This window comes from Megalops cyprinoides, chromosome 20, assembly GCF_013368585.1.
Source record: "Megalops cyprinoides isolate fMegCyp1 chromosome 20, fMegCyp1.pri, whole genome shotgun sequence".
Taxonomy (NCBI): domain Eukaryota; kingdom Metazoa; phylum Chordata; class Actinopteri; order Elopiformes; family Megalopidae; genus Megalops; species Megalops cyprinoides.
In genome coordinates, this window is record NC_050602.1 from 12,782,436 (window position 1) to 12,797,024 (window position 14,589).

A 14,589-nucleotide genomic window follows, 5' to 3' on the forward strand; every position below is an offset into this window, starting at 1 on the left:
GGTATATCATTTAGGTGAAGGGGTCTAATCAGTGGTGCTGCGCTGCCGTTAGCACTTTTAAAACTCTTTTTAAAATACTTTTTTTTAAGCACATTGTTTGCTTTCCTCCATTGTTAACCACACCTCTTCCAAGGTGAAAATAAAACTGAAAATCATGAAATTGGATGGACTGCAGAAAAGCCCATGTTTTATTTGGATTCATTTAATTATTTAATATTTTATAATACATTCAGGTTAAAACAGTCAACCAAGCACTTGCAGAACTTAGTTAAAAAAAAACAAAACAAAAAAAAAAAAACAAAAGAAATCCCAGTCTTCCTTTGAAACCTTCAAGTCTGGACTGATGCTATCCTATGAAGCACGAGCAGTTTGAGACTACCCAGAATTCCCCTGGCTGGATAGCTGGCTGAGGCTCTAAGCTTGTTCGCAGGGGTCAGAGTTGGTACAGCCTGGAACACTCAGGCTCATAAAAACACATCTGCTTCACTTCCACACACCTACCCCCTCCCAACCAAGCATGTTGCTGTGTCTGCCAGATCACCTGAAGGACCTGACACCTGTCTCTAGTGATCATAAACAGGTGTAAGGGAGCAAAAGAATCACATCTGGTCCTGAAATCAGGCCCTCGAGCGTACAGTTAAAAAAAAAACACTATATAACATTCCTGCAAATGTTCAGTCTCGCTCAAATAAAGGGTGCTCTATATAAACTGGTGTGGGAGGGGCAGGGCATGCCCTCACAAACGCAACCATGCTAAAACAGTGACTTTCTGTTCTGGACTGCTGGGGAGTGAAAGCAATTCTCTTAGTGTGTTTATTCCATAAAAAGGCTAATTTTTTTATAAACAAAATTAAAAGATAAGACTGAAACAACCTGTACCTTTGAGGTGCTGTAGGCTGATGAGCGCTCTGTGGCAGATTGATAAATACTGACACAATAACCAGTCAACATAAAACAGACAAAGAGGCTATCCCTCAGAGTGCAAAAGAAATCAACAACAAAAAAACTACAACATCCTCTGTTCCATGGGCTGTAGAATCCTCTCCTACTGATACAGGACAAGAGTGGTGTGTGTGTGTGTGTGTGTGTGTGTGTGTGTGTGTGTGTGTGAGTAGGCGTGGGGAGGGTGGGTGAGAGCTGATAAAGCACAGCTTGTTTACCACTTGCCATCAAAATGATGACAGAACTCACTGTTTTTCCTGACGCAGTGTGGGATGTGGGAGAAGGGACACGCACCAACCCACATGCAAAGGGTGTGAACAAGTAGGAGGGGTCATTTAAACACATCAAAGAGTCTACCTAGCTATCCCCTCTCTTTCCAGAAGGTATTTAGCCAACCACATAGGTCTGAATAAAAAAAGAGACTTCCATACACAATAGCACAAGGTTGGAGTGTGTGGGTATGTGCTTGTGAAACAGAATGTGTGGTCTTCCTTGAGATTCACCATTTTGACAGGGTTTTGTGTATGCGGGTGCAGGTGCAGGTGTGTGACATGCAGGTGTGTGGTGGGGCGAGGGTTTAGATGTGCGCGTGTTTAAAATGGAGGTGTGGAGTTCACTGGCGTGACGGCATAGGTCAGAAGCGGATGAAGGTAGCGTCGATTTGTCGCACGCTGGGCAGGGCCAGCATGATCTTGCGTCTGTACTGCGGGTCCTTCTGGAGTGGATTCCTCTCCAGATAGACTGTCTCCAAGCCCCGGGCGTTCTTCAGCTCATCCAGGTCCCCCCAGTTATCTATTTGATTATCATTCATCTGAGAAAGGGAGGGAGAGGGAAGGAAAGTGGGACAGCAAAGAAGGGGACAAATAGAGAGGGAAAGGCAATAGGGACGGAAGCAAAGATGGAGAGAGGAGTATAGAGGGAAAGTGGAAGAAAGGGAGTAAGCGGTTTAGTCAGAGGTCCTGTGGCCCTGCCCTCACACTGTCACTCATCCCTGCTCTTTTGTTATCTGTTCTTCTTCCTCCACTCACCCAGAATTCCTGGAGCTCCGTCAGGTGGCTGATATTCTCAATTTTCTTTATCCGGTTGGCTGCGATGTCCAGAGTTGTCAGCTTTTTCTAATCCAGAGAACCGACGGAGATAAAAGGTTTAGAGGAAAAGGCAACAGTCAGTCAGTTGAAGGGACGGACTGCAGTGGTAGAAGAGAACTAAATATAGAAATTGCATAACTGAAGTGAACTCAAAATGGTAGGCACGAATTTTAACACTAAACTTCTTGCTAACATTGCGCCTGTTGCACTGTTGCATTAAGGTTTCATTGTGCCAAGGTTGCGTAAATGTTGAGCATTGGACTCACATTATTCTCCAGGCCCTCGATGACCTCTATGCCGTTGTGACTCAGGTAGAGCTCACGCAGGTTGACCAGACTCTGCAGACCCTCCATCTTTGTGATGCGGTTACTCTGTAGTAGGGGCTGTAGTTAGAACAAGCGCGCACACGCGCATACACACACACACACACACACACACACACACACACACGCCCACCCATGCACACAACCATATGCACACTCATGCGTACATACAAGTGAATGCACATACACACAGGTGAGGGCAATGTGTACCTGGATGCTGAGGACAGTTAAGTTGTGCAGTCCCTCCAGGTTCTGCAGCTGAGTGATTTTATTGGTCCCCAGGAACAGACTGTCCAGAGAGGAAAGGCTGTCCAGGTTCTCTATCACCTGTAGACACACAAATATATGGTCAGACATTCAGACAAGCACAAACACAGACAACCACAAGACAGAAGCACATTCAAACAGTTATATGAACAACAACATTCCTATAAGAAAGAAAATGTTGGTTTTGATTCCCAAATGAATCATGGCTGTTGAATCTTTGGCCGAGGTACTTTAACTGTATGAATAAGGAACATGTAAAAATGATAAGATATGTACATCTGGTGAAGACTATGTAAAGTCTTTAGTTGTTGCATTCATTAATTCATCAACTTCAGTACTCTGCTGTCTGTGCTGTTGCTGGGAAGCCACATGGAGTCAAGGTTGAACTAGAAAAAAAAAAACATTCTCCACAGCACAAAGAGAGCCTCTTCCTACATTGGCCAGCCAGAACTGTCTAGATTAATGGCCGCTGTGTCTGTAGTTTGCCTGTGTGTTTGACTGATGATCCCTTACCCGGATGCGGTTGGAACCTAGCTCCAGCATCTCCAGACTGGTCAGGTGAGCCAGGTTGTCGATGCAGGTGATCTTGTTGTGTAGGAGGAAGAGCTTCTTCAGCTTTGTAAGACGCTCGAGACCCTCCACCTTTCGCAGGATGTTGAAGGACACATCCAGCACCCTGGGGGGGATATCAAGGCAGAAGTGTGTGAGATTACGTGAAGGATGTGTGTGTGTGTAACAAGAACAGAACGGGAGATGTGTGTGCAGGTGAGAAGGAAAAGGAGAGAGAAGTATGTGTGTGTGTGTGTTCACATGTTAGAAAGACAGGTGCATGCATGTGCATGTGTGATAAGTGTGTCTGTGTAAGTGTGTGAGAGGTGCATGAAAGTGTGCATGTCTCACTCCAGCTCGGTCAGGGCCTGTAGGTTCTCCAGGCGGCGGATCTGGTTGTCGTAGAGATCCAGCTCCCTCAGCGAAGACAGGCTCTCGAGGTTCTCAATCTTCTTGATGAGGTTCTGTCTCAGAGACAGTGTCTGAAGGACAAAGCAATGGTCCTGTCACACGGACTTCCTCCCCAGTCTCCTGGCTTTTTACCTACCCTTTCAAATAACCTTGCTAAAACAAAGTTCTTATGACACAGATGTGTAGTGTTTGCAACACTTTGATATTGGCATAATACGGAGGCAATAATGTGAGAATGTAAACTGTTATCTGATATTCCTATCAATTTCACAACATGAATGTTTGATGTATACAATGCCTATCTGAATACATTACATGTAATGTCTTACTGTCACACCCCAAGTCTGACTATACTGTGGTACTGTACACACAACAAACCAAACTGTGTGGGCTCCAGTTAGACCTATTCAAAGTAAGAGGTACGACAGCATCATCTTCCAGCTCCAGGGGTGGAACCTAGTACCACCCTGAGGGAGTGTGGGGGTGTGCAATTCAGCCTTATGCAGCAAAACGCACAATAGTATCAAACTTGACAGCTACTGGTTATAAAGAGCAAAATAACTTGCGATTTTTGATACAAACAGAAAAAAAAAACTATTGGGTTCAAAATTTATGACAAAACTGAGCGGACCTGCAAGCCAAATGTTGCATAAACATATAACTAATAGCTGATTAGGTCTATAACTGAAAATCTAGTTAACTAAAACTAGAAATTCCATTTTAATTATTATGGCTAAATACTTCAGTAACACAGTTTGTTATTTCTGACTCTATCCTGAATTCTGCAAAGGATACCTTTTTCTCTTCAGGCTATTTCAGGAGATGGAGCCAGATGTGGCCTACTTAAAACCACAAGAGACCAGGACCACAAGAGAGCAAACCAAGCTACGCTGATGTCTGCTAAACAAAGCCATGTACCATTGCTTATAACGTTACACACTGGCATCATTCACACTGACAAACTGGAGTTCATTTCTCATAATACAAATTCAATATAATACAATTCAATATAAAACTAACCAAATAGGTCCAGAGGTTTGGATGCAAGACAGTAAAAAACAACACAGTTTCGTCCTGGGACAGAACCAGCTGACCTTGGCTTTCTGCAGCACCTCCAGGCCCTCAATCTTCCCAATCCTGCAGTGAACCAAATCCACATCCTAGAGAGCAGAAGGAGAGATGGAAGGAAAAGTGGAAAGAGAAGAGAAATACAGTTTGCGATACTAACAAAAGTGCCTGGGAATTAACCCCACTGCAAAAGCCTTAGATGACACATGACTTCTTGAAGGAAAAATATGAAAAATGCTAATATTTCAAGACAACATTATGCAGTTGTGACAAATTAGTTATGAAATTGGATGAGTTATTTGACACTGACAGATGTCTGTGAAGCCTCCTAAAACAACAAATGCTACATGGCTGACAGGAGAGGTGACTGGGAAACCAACAAAATGCTAAAATATCAAACCTACACCCCAAACTCACCTCTTCCTCCGGGTCAAGAGTTATGGTGTCCATGTCCACCGGTATCTCCTCTTTTCCTTCACAGGGACAGGGTAGGAGTGGATGAAAGACAGATTACAGGTAGAGAGGTAGAGACAGAGGTACACAGGTAAGGAGAGCGGCAGAGGAGAGACAATCAAAATGGAAAGCATGTGATTTTATTGACACAAATAATGCCACCCTGACTCCATTGCTGTGTAGAGGGCCGAGCTCACCGGTAAGGGAGGACTGCTGGGGATCCACTTCCCCGTTTAGACTCTTCCTTTTGGTCTCCTCATCGCCAGACTCCTCCGACTCACCTTTCCTGTCAACTGAGCATGTTGTGGAGCAAGGAAAAAAGAAACATGCATAACAGTAATAATGATGATTATTATTTATTCGGCATATGCACTTATCATAACCTACTTAAAAAAGCCACGGCCTACATGCAAAGATACCCAACCATCCTCTTTGATAAGTGTGCAATCTCTGTAAAATATTACAGTAAACCGCAAAGGATATATCCCTTTGCCGTATCATGTGACGCCTGTTGTCATTAACGGGGTGTGCAACTGGCTAAACATTTCTCCTAACGTTGCATAATGCTTTAGCGAAGCGGTTGCAATGTAGAAACGTGAAGCCAACTAAGCGAGCTAGAAAAATGACTGACAGCTCGGGCAAAATCCACAGACTGCGCCCGAAATGCAATCCAGGCCCTATGTACGGGAAAGAGACACATGTCACATCCACTGAAGCTATTTTACCGTCCCATGGACAAGGTCTGGGTCAAACTTGATGTTGCATCCGCTGCAGAAGGCGCAAAAGGCGTGTATGGTTCACTCTGACACAGATAACGTACAGAACATCAACTTAGCGCAATCAAGTTTTTAAACGGTGGAAACTTTTAGTAGGCCGTTAGGAAGCCAAAATTATGAAGGGTCAGACTCCCCTGTCAACATACCTGTAAAGTAACGGTTAGCTATCAAACCGTAATCTTTCAGAAAGCTACACCCGCATCAACATCATGCGCATGCAATAAACCAGTTAGCTAACGTTAGCTCGGTGGCAGCAACCCAACCTCATAGCTCTAGTTTGTCACCTGCGTGTCAAAAACACACAGAATGACAATCACACACAGAGCACAACCACGGGGTTAGGCCGTGGAGCAATCTAGCAAGGTTAGCTATAGTCTTGTTGTCTAGCTAACAACACAGGTGCGGATGTGACGCAGCAGAATATGCCCGAATATCAAAAACGAGCTGTAGCGAGCTAGCTGTAATGTAGATTTTCAAAATAGATAGCAAGCCAGTCAGCTAGCTAGCTAACTGTTTCAGGTCAACTACATGCGTTTTTTGCTATTCGGTGTCGAGATATCGTATAAAATCTGCATGCAATTAATCAATCAGATCGCGACGTTCAGAAGTGTGCCTGCCAAACAAGAGTTAACGCTGGTAGCTAGCTAGTTAGGTAATACACAACGATTGTAAACAAGGGAATGAATGGCTAACGTGAACCGTGCCAGCTAGCATGCCTGATCGACCCGACATTTCTGACTTCACAGTTTGGCTTTTGATTACACCACATGAAGTTAAACATTTGTTAAAAGAACACAGACTGCCTCAGTCACCGTTACGGAATTCAGATTGTACTTGTGTTCACTCCTGGTTTTCACTCACCTTCCATCTCTTGCGGCTCGCTTACTGACAGGGAAGCCATTTTTCTTGTCACACCACCCTCTCTCTTTCCGTCATTAAATTGACAACTCCACAAGCCAATCCGGTAAAGGTACTGTGTTTCGCTAAGGAGGATAATTTTGAGGTCGTGCCTAAATTGATGCTGCACGGATGCAGTGATCATCGAGATGGCCAATCCTTTGGTATGCGTAAATATTTCCTTGCAATGACTTATGAAATATATGCCACGTTGCGCAGCATCATCCTGGAGTTGATTTTTAAAGACAAGAATATCTTGTATGCAAACGCTATTGTGTTTGTTTATGGTCCAGGCCCCTGTCGGTGCAATAAAGCTCTTGTAGCACATCCAGAATCAGCAAGATCAGCATGGTGTATGATCTCCAAATACATATCTGTCTCAGCCTCCTGACCTCCCACCATTTTAATATGCTGGTGGTAGTCAACCATGCATCAAAAGGGAAGACTCCATATCGACAACCAATCATCGGACCTTACATTCTGGTCAGATCACTCTACTCTGGACCCTTTAGTTGTCAGGGTGTCCCTGTTTTGTGGGCTTGCACATCCTGGGCAAGACTTCTGTCTGTTCAGCACTCCATGTGGTGGAATGAGCTTCCCACAATGGCCAGAGCAGCAGAATCACATAACTGGATCACTGTGTGTGTGTGTGTGTGTGTGTGTGTGTGTGTGTTCGTGTTCGTATGTTTGTGTTTGTGTGTATGAACTGACACAGGCACTCCTCCAGTGTAACTATGTCATGAATATGCATGCACAGTGACTTATTCACAACATTTTTTCTGAACACCGCACTACAAAGACTTTAATTTTGATATATAGACTTATCTTCCTTGTATGTGTATGTTATTGGAGGCACAAAGTTACACACTCTGAGGCTGCATTTTGACTGTTTTTAAGCAACTGTTTCAGCTCTTTCATAGTACTCTGCCCTGTCTGGACCTTGTTGACTCGATACTTGATTCATATGGACAACTGAATTATTAGTTTATGCTACCCTATCACGAACTGTGTAAAAATAAGTGTTAAAATGTCATCATCCTTCGGCTGCAGCCGAGATATCTTGTTGACTTGTTATGTGAAACTGAGGGCACAACTCCTTCAGCCACCCTTTTCTGTCCGGGCTGGTCCTCTAGCCTTTGACCTTGACTGGGTCGAGCTGCAGGGCAGCAGCACTATTTGACCCATAGCTGGGGTAGGGAACGGTAAAGGGCCAAGGCATGACGACATACTGGTAGGCCATGTGCCAAATAAATGCCTATTGCAGGGTCCGTACTCCTCTGCAAATTGTACTGTGTTATAATAAAATGCTACCTAGCTAGACTAACTATTATTTTAAAAAGAATAAGATCGGCTGCACACACGTGCACATAGTTCCGCCTGATAGAGACCTGGAGGCAGGAATTAAACTTCAGACACACTATACCTGAACAGCAGATCCACAATAAACATTATTTACAATTCCACTTAGGATCAATGTCTAACATTAGGGAAATTCTGTCCAGACATTATTCCATCTTGGGAGAGGGGCTACGTGGCTTACAGAAACCTGCTGTGATACACTGAAAATGTGAAAGGCTAATTCTAACAATTGTTGGCAATTTATGACGTGCTGACTTCCTTGCCTGGTTTAATCGGGATGTTTTGTAATTCTACCCTTTGTAATTCTATTCTTATCCGTCAGAATTTTGTTTATGTTCAGCAGGGCCACGTTAAATAATTTTCAGAGAGAACGTTCTGCAATACACTTGATACACTTAGCACACGATATCCAAATGTTCTGCCTTTATATCTTGCAACACTGACTCTTGGGTCACACTGTCCTGATTACCGCTAGATGTTACACTTCACTTTAAAAACTATGTTGGCACTTGACACGGAACGTGTAGGCTATATGGCCGATGGTAGCACAGTCGTTTTCTATTGACATGGGAGATATGTTCATTTACAACGAAGTCTATAGCTTCAGATTTCAAATGTCAAATTTCAAGGCAGCCTATACAGCTGTATCCAGCTGTTTGAACAGACAGCGTGTGAAAACTTGCTGGATAACTAACCAAATGCAGGGTTATGTTGCGATTACAAAGGGAATTCAGGGTTTTAGACAGTGTGGGTTTTATTCAAGACCGTTCGCATGAAACACCACCAGACGACAATATAGAAGCGATTAAAAAAAAAGTCGACAAATCACAGTTGCGAATGGTCTGTGTTTCCATTGAGTGATGTTATGCGATTACAGTTGGGTTTTCTCCTCTCGCGATAATCATTCCAATTAAACATGGCGACGGATCTCCAACATCTGATAAGTGTCGGCACGGTAATTTCGATTGCATCCACCGCAACAGCCGTGGTAGTGTTTAATCGAAGGCGACGAGAGCATGTGATGCACGCAATAACGGAAAGGCAAACCCTGGCAGCTCCCAGATTTCTGGAAGGTCATTGTCCGCAATGATTTTACAGAGGTCCTGTGGAACCAAAACTTCAGAATGACCCGCTTAACATTTGATGAGTTATGCAACGCAATAGGACCCCTCATGGCGCCTGCCGTATCATGCCAGAGGGAGCCAGTTCCAACCGAGAAACGCATAGCCATCGCTCTTTATAAACTGGCTACCTGTGCAGGGTAGTAGCTGAGACTTTTGGTGTGAGCAAAACCACCATCCACAGATGTGTATTTGGGGTGTGTCAGGCCATATGCTTAAACTGATGAGGCAGTACATCACTTTGCTGGATGTGCATGAGGCGCTGCAGATTGCACAGCGCAATTATGAGGCACACAAAATACCTCAAGTGTATGGAGCAATCGATGTCATGTCATGTGACTTAAATGCCACCTCATGCGAGCGTATAAACTTTTTTGCGATATTTGAGAGTTTTTTTTTGAAATTCACGTGTTTCCATTACTCGTTTTTTAGTTCACGGTTTCAAATTGCGCATTAAGCAGGTTAATGGAAACCCGCCTACTGTACTTTGTATTGAAACATCGTGACTTGAGTTCTGCATTTAAATGACTGAAACCTTTATCCCTAGATGGTTCCTCATCAACCTGACAGCCAGCCAATCACAGAAGACGTCCTTTTAAAAGACAACAAAACAAAACAAAACAGTCATGCGGGTACACCCACAACTAACTGCAAGGGAGACGTCTATTTTTCAAAGAGGCAACTTCAGACGACCCCGGCTCTTGGAGCGATAAGACCTATTTAACGTGATTAAAAGAAGAAAGCACGAAACAAAGCATAAAAATAATTAGGTGCTGTTGTCGCTGGTTTCGCTTTTGATTCTGACTTGAAAATATATCTTTCATATAAAATATGTTCCGGATTTTTCTCACTTTATCAATTTTTTGGAATCCATTTCTTGCTCTGCCCAGAGGTAAGCTTTAGCTTTCATTTTATTTTACGTGACATAAACTGATTGTCATTTTGCTCTGTTTTGCTAAATTAGTGCCTCCAAAATGAACCGCTTCTTCCAAATCTGATGATTCCCTTTTAATTAATTAAAATATGAAGCGGTGTTGTAATGTAGCCTGCGAGAGCCAGCTAGAGGAAACTAAGGCTAACTACGGAGAAATTCGTATGAGAAGACATTTTATATGTGCATCGAAGTGTCAGTTTCAATTTCACATTTTGTTGTTGTTGTCGTCATGAAGAAGAAACAAAACTGCGTGGCCTTGAACTTTCGGAAGTTCATAGAATTTGATCACTGACACAGTTATGTATGATGGATATAGTTCACCGAGTGAACATAGTCTAATAAAAGTTACCGAGTGAACATAACCTAATAAAAATACATCCTGCAATGCAAATAATCGGGAATTTACGACAAGACAAAGTTTAACTCGGATGTTGTTTAGGCCTATGCACATTTTAATCAATGCTGCTGTATTGTCATATACAGGACATTTTAGATCAGGTAGTTACAGACAGATCACAGGACAATATCCAGACGTCTACAGTTGAACATAGTTCTCAAAAATCAATCAACAGTAATATAATCCACAATGTTCACTGGGTACATACTGAACTGAACTGAATCCTAAATATCCTTCTTTGTATGAACAATATTTTACTTTTGCAGAAACCATCATTCAATATCGGCACACTGGAGTCGTCGGTAAGACGGAGACAACAGTGGAGATGGTGACCATCAACGATGTCCCGGTCCCATGGAATAAAAGCATCAGCATTCTGTCAATCAACAGGGAAAATGACTTTGACATTATCCTGCAGATGATCGTCAAAAGCTACAATCATACCGCTGCGAGTAATTACACTTAGTGAAACCGCTTTTTACTTCCTTTTTTTATTCTGTGCTTTTTATTCATTTTGTCTGTTTTTCGTCTGTACGATCAGGCAATCACACGTATCAGCGCTTGCTGGAGTGCCGGGTGGAAGGGAACGGGATGCTGACAATGTCAGAGCGCATCCAGTACGACGGAAAGAATTACCTGAGCCTGGAAAGCACCAGGGACGCCTGGATCGCGGCTGTGCCGCAGGCGCTCCAGATGAAGGAGGAACTGGACCGCGACCCTGCACGCACAGGGCTACAGAGTATGCATCTCCAGAACAGATGCACTGAGTTACTAAAGGAGATCACGCGCAGCGAGCATTCTTCCACAGGTAAGGAGGCCCCACTGAAGAGTCCATATGTCCATTTGCTACACCTGATAGTACAGTATAGGAGAAACAAGAAATGGCAAGCTGTATTTACTGTATATGTTGTACAACTGCAGGTGGAATGGCATAAATCATGTAGGATTGAGAGGTATTTGTTGCTTTTGAGTTGTTCCTCTCATAGGTATTTGAAACTGTTAAGTGAAGACTGGGCAAAATAAACCTTAGAATTAAATTCAATTAAATATTTACTTTATAGCCTGTTAACAAGAGGTGCAAGTCTTTTAAAATTTTCCTGTTCAGCTGTCAAATGTCTTTTCATACTTGCAGTTAAATCTGTTTGGTGCTAGCTCTAATATTGCTTCTCCACTGAAGAACCGACCCCACATTGTCTCCTGGTGTCTGGGTGTTTTTTTAATCTTCTCTTATGCCTAATGTCTAATGAAAACATACTGTGCAAACTCAGCTCCACATCAATCTGGTGCTGACCCAACTGCAAGCATGTGTGGGTGAAGTTCCAAAATTGTCAGAACAGAGGAAATATTGCATAAGGTATAACATTTCCTCAACTAGCTATCCATTAAGCTAAGCTATGTCCAGATCATCCTGCAAAAAGTTTTTTATCCAACTTTCATTTTTGACTTCCCCAGCAAGTTAAGTATGATAACAGGTGTAGTTGTCAATAGCTATGCTAACTTTACACTTTTTACACAAATGAACACTTAAATTAACTGCTCTCACAAAGATTAATACAGAACACCACCCACCACCCACCTTTTTCTCTCCCACATCAGCCTCTATTTCAATTCAACTATCATATGATAGTCTGGAGATTATAATGGAAAAGCAGCTCAAACATGGCAGTCAAGCCCAACTGCTGTAGGTTCCAGCATGACCTGGGTGGTTAGTGGCTAGTTCTGTTAGTGGAAAAGGGGTATCATGAACTGTGCTGTGAGATGTGAGGGAGCTAAAGAACCAAGAGAGTACGCACACGCTCTCTCTCCCACGCATGTTTCTCAACTTACAGTTTGACTGCTTTGTGTTACAGAGGCATTTCTGAAATATCTGTTACCCATCCTGGTAATAGTGGCATTTGTCAGCATGATCCTAGTCAGCTTCTTCATGTTTAAAAAGGGTGAGTGATACTGTGAAAGACTCCATTAGCATTGATGTTACTGACTGATCTCCAAACAGTACAAAAAGCTCAATAAAGACCAATACTGAATTCCTGTTGGTAGTAATCATATTTAGGTATAAATTATTTGTGTATCTGTAGCTATATACACATCAGGTTATTCATCTGTACTTGTTTGTGTGTGTGTGTGTGTGAGTGTGTGAAATATCTAAGAAAATAAACCTGTGTGTGTTCAATGCATTGAGTTCACTTCACCAGTCACAGAGCAAGTGTTGACCATGTATTTGTACTTCTGTCTTTATACTTTAAAGGTTCAGGACCTCCAGCAGGTAGGAATATCTCCACTGTGCATGTCACACACTGACTCTGCATTATAAACTGCATACATGTTGCACAATGTGAACACCTTTACATCTGCAGAGCTAACAGTTAAAACCACTTCATAAAAATATTAACCAGTGGTTAAAATTTGAATGGCTGCTGCCCTGTTGCCCTTTATAACATAATAACCAGGCATGGCATACTCTTTCAGTACAGTTCTGTTTTACCCTTCTCCTGCTGTTCTTAATCCATATGTGCTCATGCCAGATGTGTTTGTCTGTGATGAATCTCTAACTGATGGTGTTGTAGGTGTTCTAGGCTCCATTGTCCATTACCCAAGGGTATGAATACCCATACGAAACCAGTGTTCATCCCAGCAATACCCAGGTACACTCCATATTATCCCCATTTACCATCCACAGTAACCGGTAATCCATACTTGCCTTATCTGAAAAGGTATATCAGACATTGACTCTCTCCACCACTGAAAGATTAGCAAATTTTTAAATATCTCTTCTCATATTCAGTCTGCTCAGGAACCCAGCCCTCACCGCATGGTGAGTGTGTCATTTGTCAACTGACTAAGATGCTAGCACCTGATGAATGAAGTAGTGGGAATCCAAGTCGGTGTTGCTCACAATGGAAGACTCCGATTGAGACAGCAAAAACCTTCATTCACCAGCCTAGTTTCACTCAGAAACTAAGCTAAAGAGACTTTCAATGAGCATTACACACAGATCTCTGCCTCCAAATCCAACCAAGGAGAACCACAAACATCAACAGGAGACAGAACCAGGCCTCATTTTCAAAGAGGGATCGAGAGTAAGGGATCCAGCTGTGTCCTGCTCCAGCCCACACCGAAGAGCCAGACCAGAAAACCAGCTTTACCAAGCACACAGAAAGGGCCAAGCCACATGCAACTTCCTGCTGTACAGCAGCTCTTGTTGATTCTTGACCCCCCAGTGGTGGAAGGAGTTACCTGTGTGCCAGACCAGCAGAATGTCAACCACCACTGTGCAGCCACGACTGACTGTCTTATAGTGTACTGTTGCACCTTTGACTTATATCTTACTTTATGACTTATTTTGGCTTATTTCATGCTTATGCACTGTTGCACTTTTAATTTTGTCTTATTTTGGGCCGCTCCCTTGTCACTCCAACCCTTTTGTGTACATTATTTCTAGCAGTATTTCAAACACACAGAGCCTGATTGCATCTTGTGTCCCACCATTTCAGGCTGCACCTCAGCCCCCTTTACCCAAGCATAAAATTTCCCAGCCCTGTTGTGAAGTTTTGGTGTAGTTTGTTGGAGGCATAGTATAGGGTATCTTGCATCGCAGTAATGTATCAAAACTTGTACCTCACTTGTCATCTCAGTACTGTATGGGACTGATGTGTTTGAACTTGATCAGTTGTGTCCTGTATGGACAGCCTTTCATGCTGCTTTATTTAGGCTATGCACATCCCCACAAATTACAAAAATGTAAGATTTTGTATCAAGTATGTTGTGAAGTATTTTTTGTATTTTCTTTGATATAGTCTTATTATATGCAATAATCTGTAAATCTTTGTAACAGCATCTGATAAATGAATAAATGTAATCTGTAAATGCAGATTATTATTATCCGTGCAAATTTTATTGTGATAAGCAGAAAGGACATTCCATGATACAGTACATCGACGTCCTTAACACGCGAGAACTGCAGTTCTGTCTAAAGACTGAAAAATAACATGAGATCGAAATGT

The 14,589-nt window shown here is 42.7% G+C and overlaps 2 protein-coding genes across 5 annotated transcripts; one reads left to right on the top strand and one right to left on the bottom strand.

Annotated features, from left to right (window-relative positions):
- Positions 1 to 1,446: 1,446 nt before the first annotated feature.
- Positions 1,447 to 6,797, bottom strand: ppp1r7 (protein phosphatase 1, regulatory (inhibitor) subunit 7). Its single transcript, XM_036554158.1, has 10 exons — positions 6,739 to 6,797; positions 5,299 to 5,394; positions 5,066 to 5,121; positions 4,675 to 4,740; positions 3,521 to 3,651; positions 3,134 to 3,296; positions 2,564 to 2,680; positions 2,297 to 2,401; positions 1,971 to 2,057; positions 1,447 to 1,753 (listed from the first exon to the last, which is right to left on the bottom strand). The coding sequence occupies exons 1-10, from the start codon at positions 6,776 to 6,778 to the stop codon at positions 1,577 to 1,579; spliced, it is 1,038 nt and encodes a 345-aa protein (XP_036410051.1). The 5' UTR covers positions 6,779 to 6,797; the 3' UTR covers positions 1,447 to 1,576.
- Positions 6,798 to 9,964: 3,167 nt separating this feature from the next.
- LOC118795931 (H-2 class I histocompatibility antigen, K-Q alpha chain) lies at positions 9,965 to 14,123 on the top strand. 4 transcript variants are annotated; one of them, XM_036554729.1, is made up of 7 exons: positions 9,965 to 10,146; positions 10,852 to 11,037; positions 11,127 to 11,393; positions 12,436 to 12,522; positions 12,834 to 12,851; positions 13,153 to 13,230; positions 13,371 to 14,123. In XM_036554729.1, the coding sequence occupies exons 1-6, from the start codon at positions 10,086 to 10,088 to the stop codon at positions 13,188 to 13,190; spliced, it is 657 nt and encodes a 218-aa protein (XP_036410622.1). In that variant the 5' UTR covers positions 9,965 to 10,085; the 3' UTR covers positions 13,191 to 13,230; positions 13,371 to 14,123. The 4 variants fall into 4 exon arrangements, with proteins under 4 accessions (XP_036410622.1, XP_036410624.1, XP_036410621.1 ...); XM_036554731.1 differs by having other exon boundaries at positions 13,162 to 13,230; XM_036554728.1 differs by having other exon boundaries at positions 13,153 to 14,123.
- Positions 14,124 to 14,589: the final 466 nt, after the last annotated feature.

Excerpts from the sequence above, each read along its gene's own strand:
- ppp1r7 (XM_036554158.1), bottom strand. The coding sequence starts at position 6,778 with ATGGCTTCCCTGTCAGTAAGCGAGCCGCAAGAGATGGAAG. Across the intron at positions 5,122-5,298 it reads CCAGCAGTCCTCCCTTACCG|GAAAAGAGGAGATACCGGTG; the intron begins GTGAGCTCGGCC and ends GTCCCTGTGAAG. Across the intron at positions 2,058-2,296 it reads TCGAGGGCCTGGAGAATAAT|AAAAAGCTGACAACTCTGGA; the intron begins GTGAGTCCAATG and ends TCTCTGGATTAG.
- LOC118795931 (XM_036554728.1), top strand. The coding sequence starts at position 10,086 with ATGTTCCGGATTTTTCTCACTTTATCAATTTTTTGGAATCCATTTCTT. Across the intron at positions 11,038-11,126 it reads CTACAATCATACCGCTGCGA|GCAATCACACGTATCAGCGC; the intron begins GTAATTACACTT and ends CTGTACGATCAG. Across the intron at positions 11,394-12,435 it reads CAGCGAGCATTCTTCCACAG|AGGCATTTCTGAAATATCTG; the intron begins GTAAGGAGGCCC and ends TTTGTGTTACAG.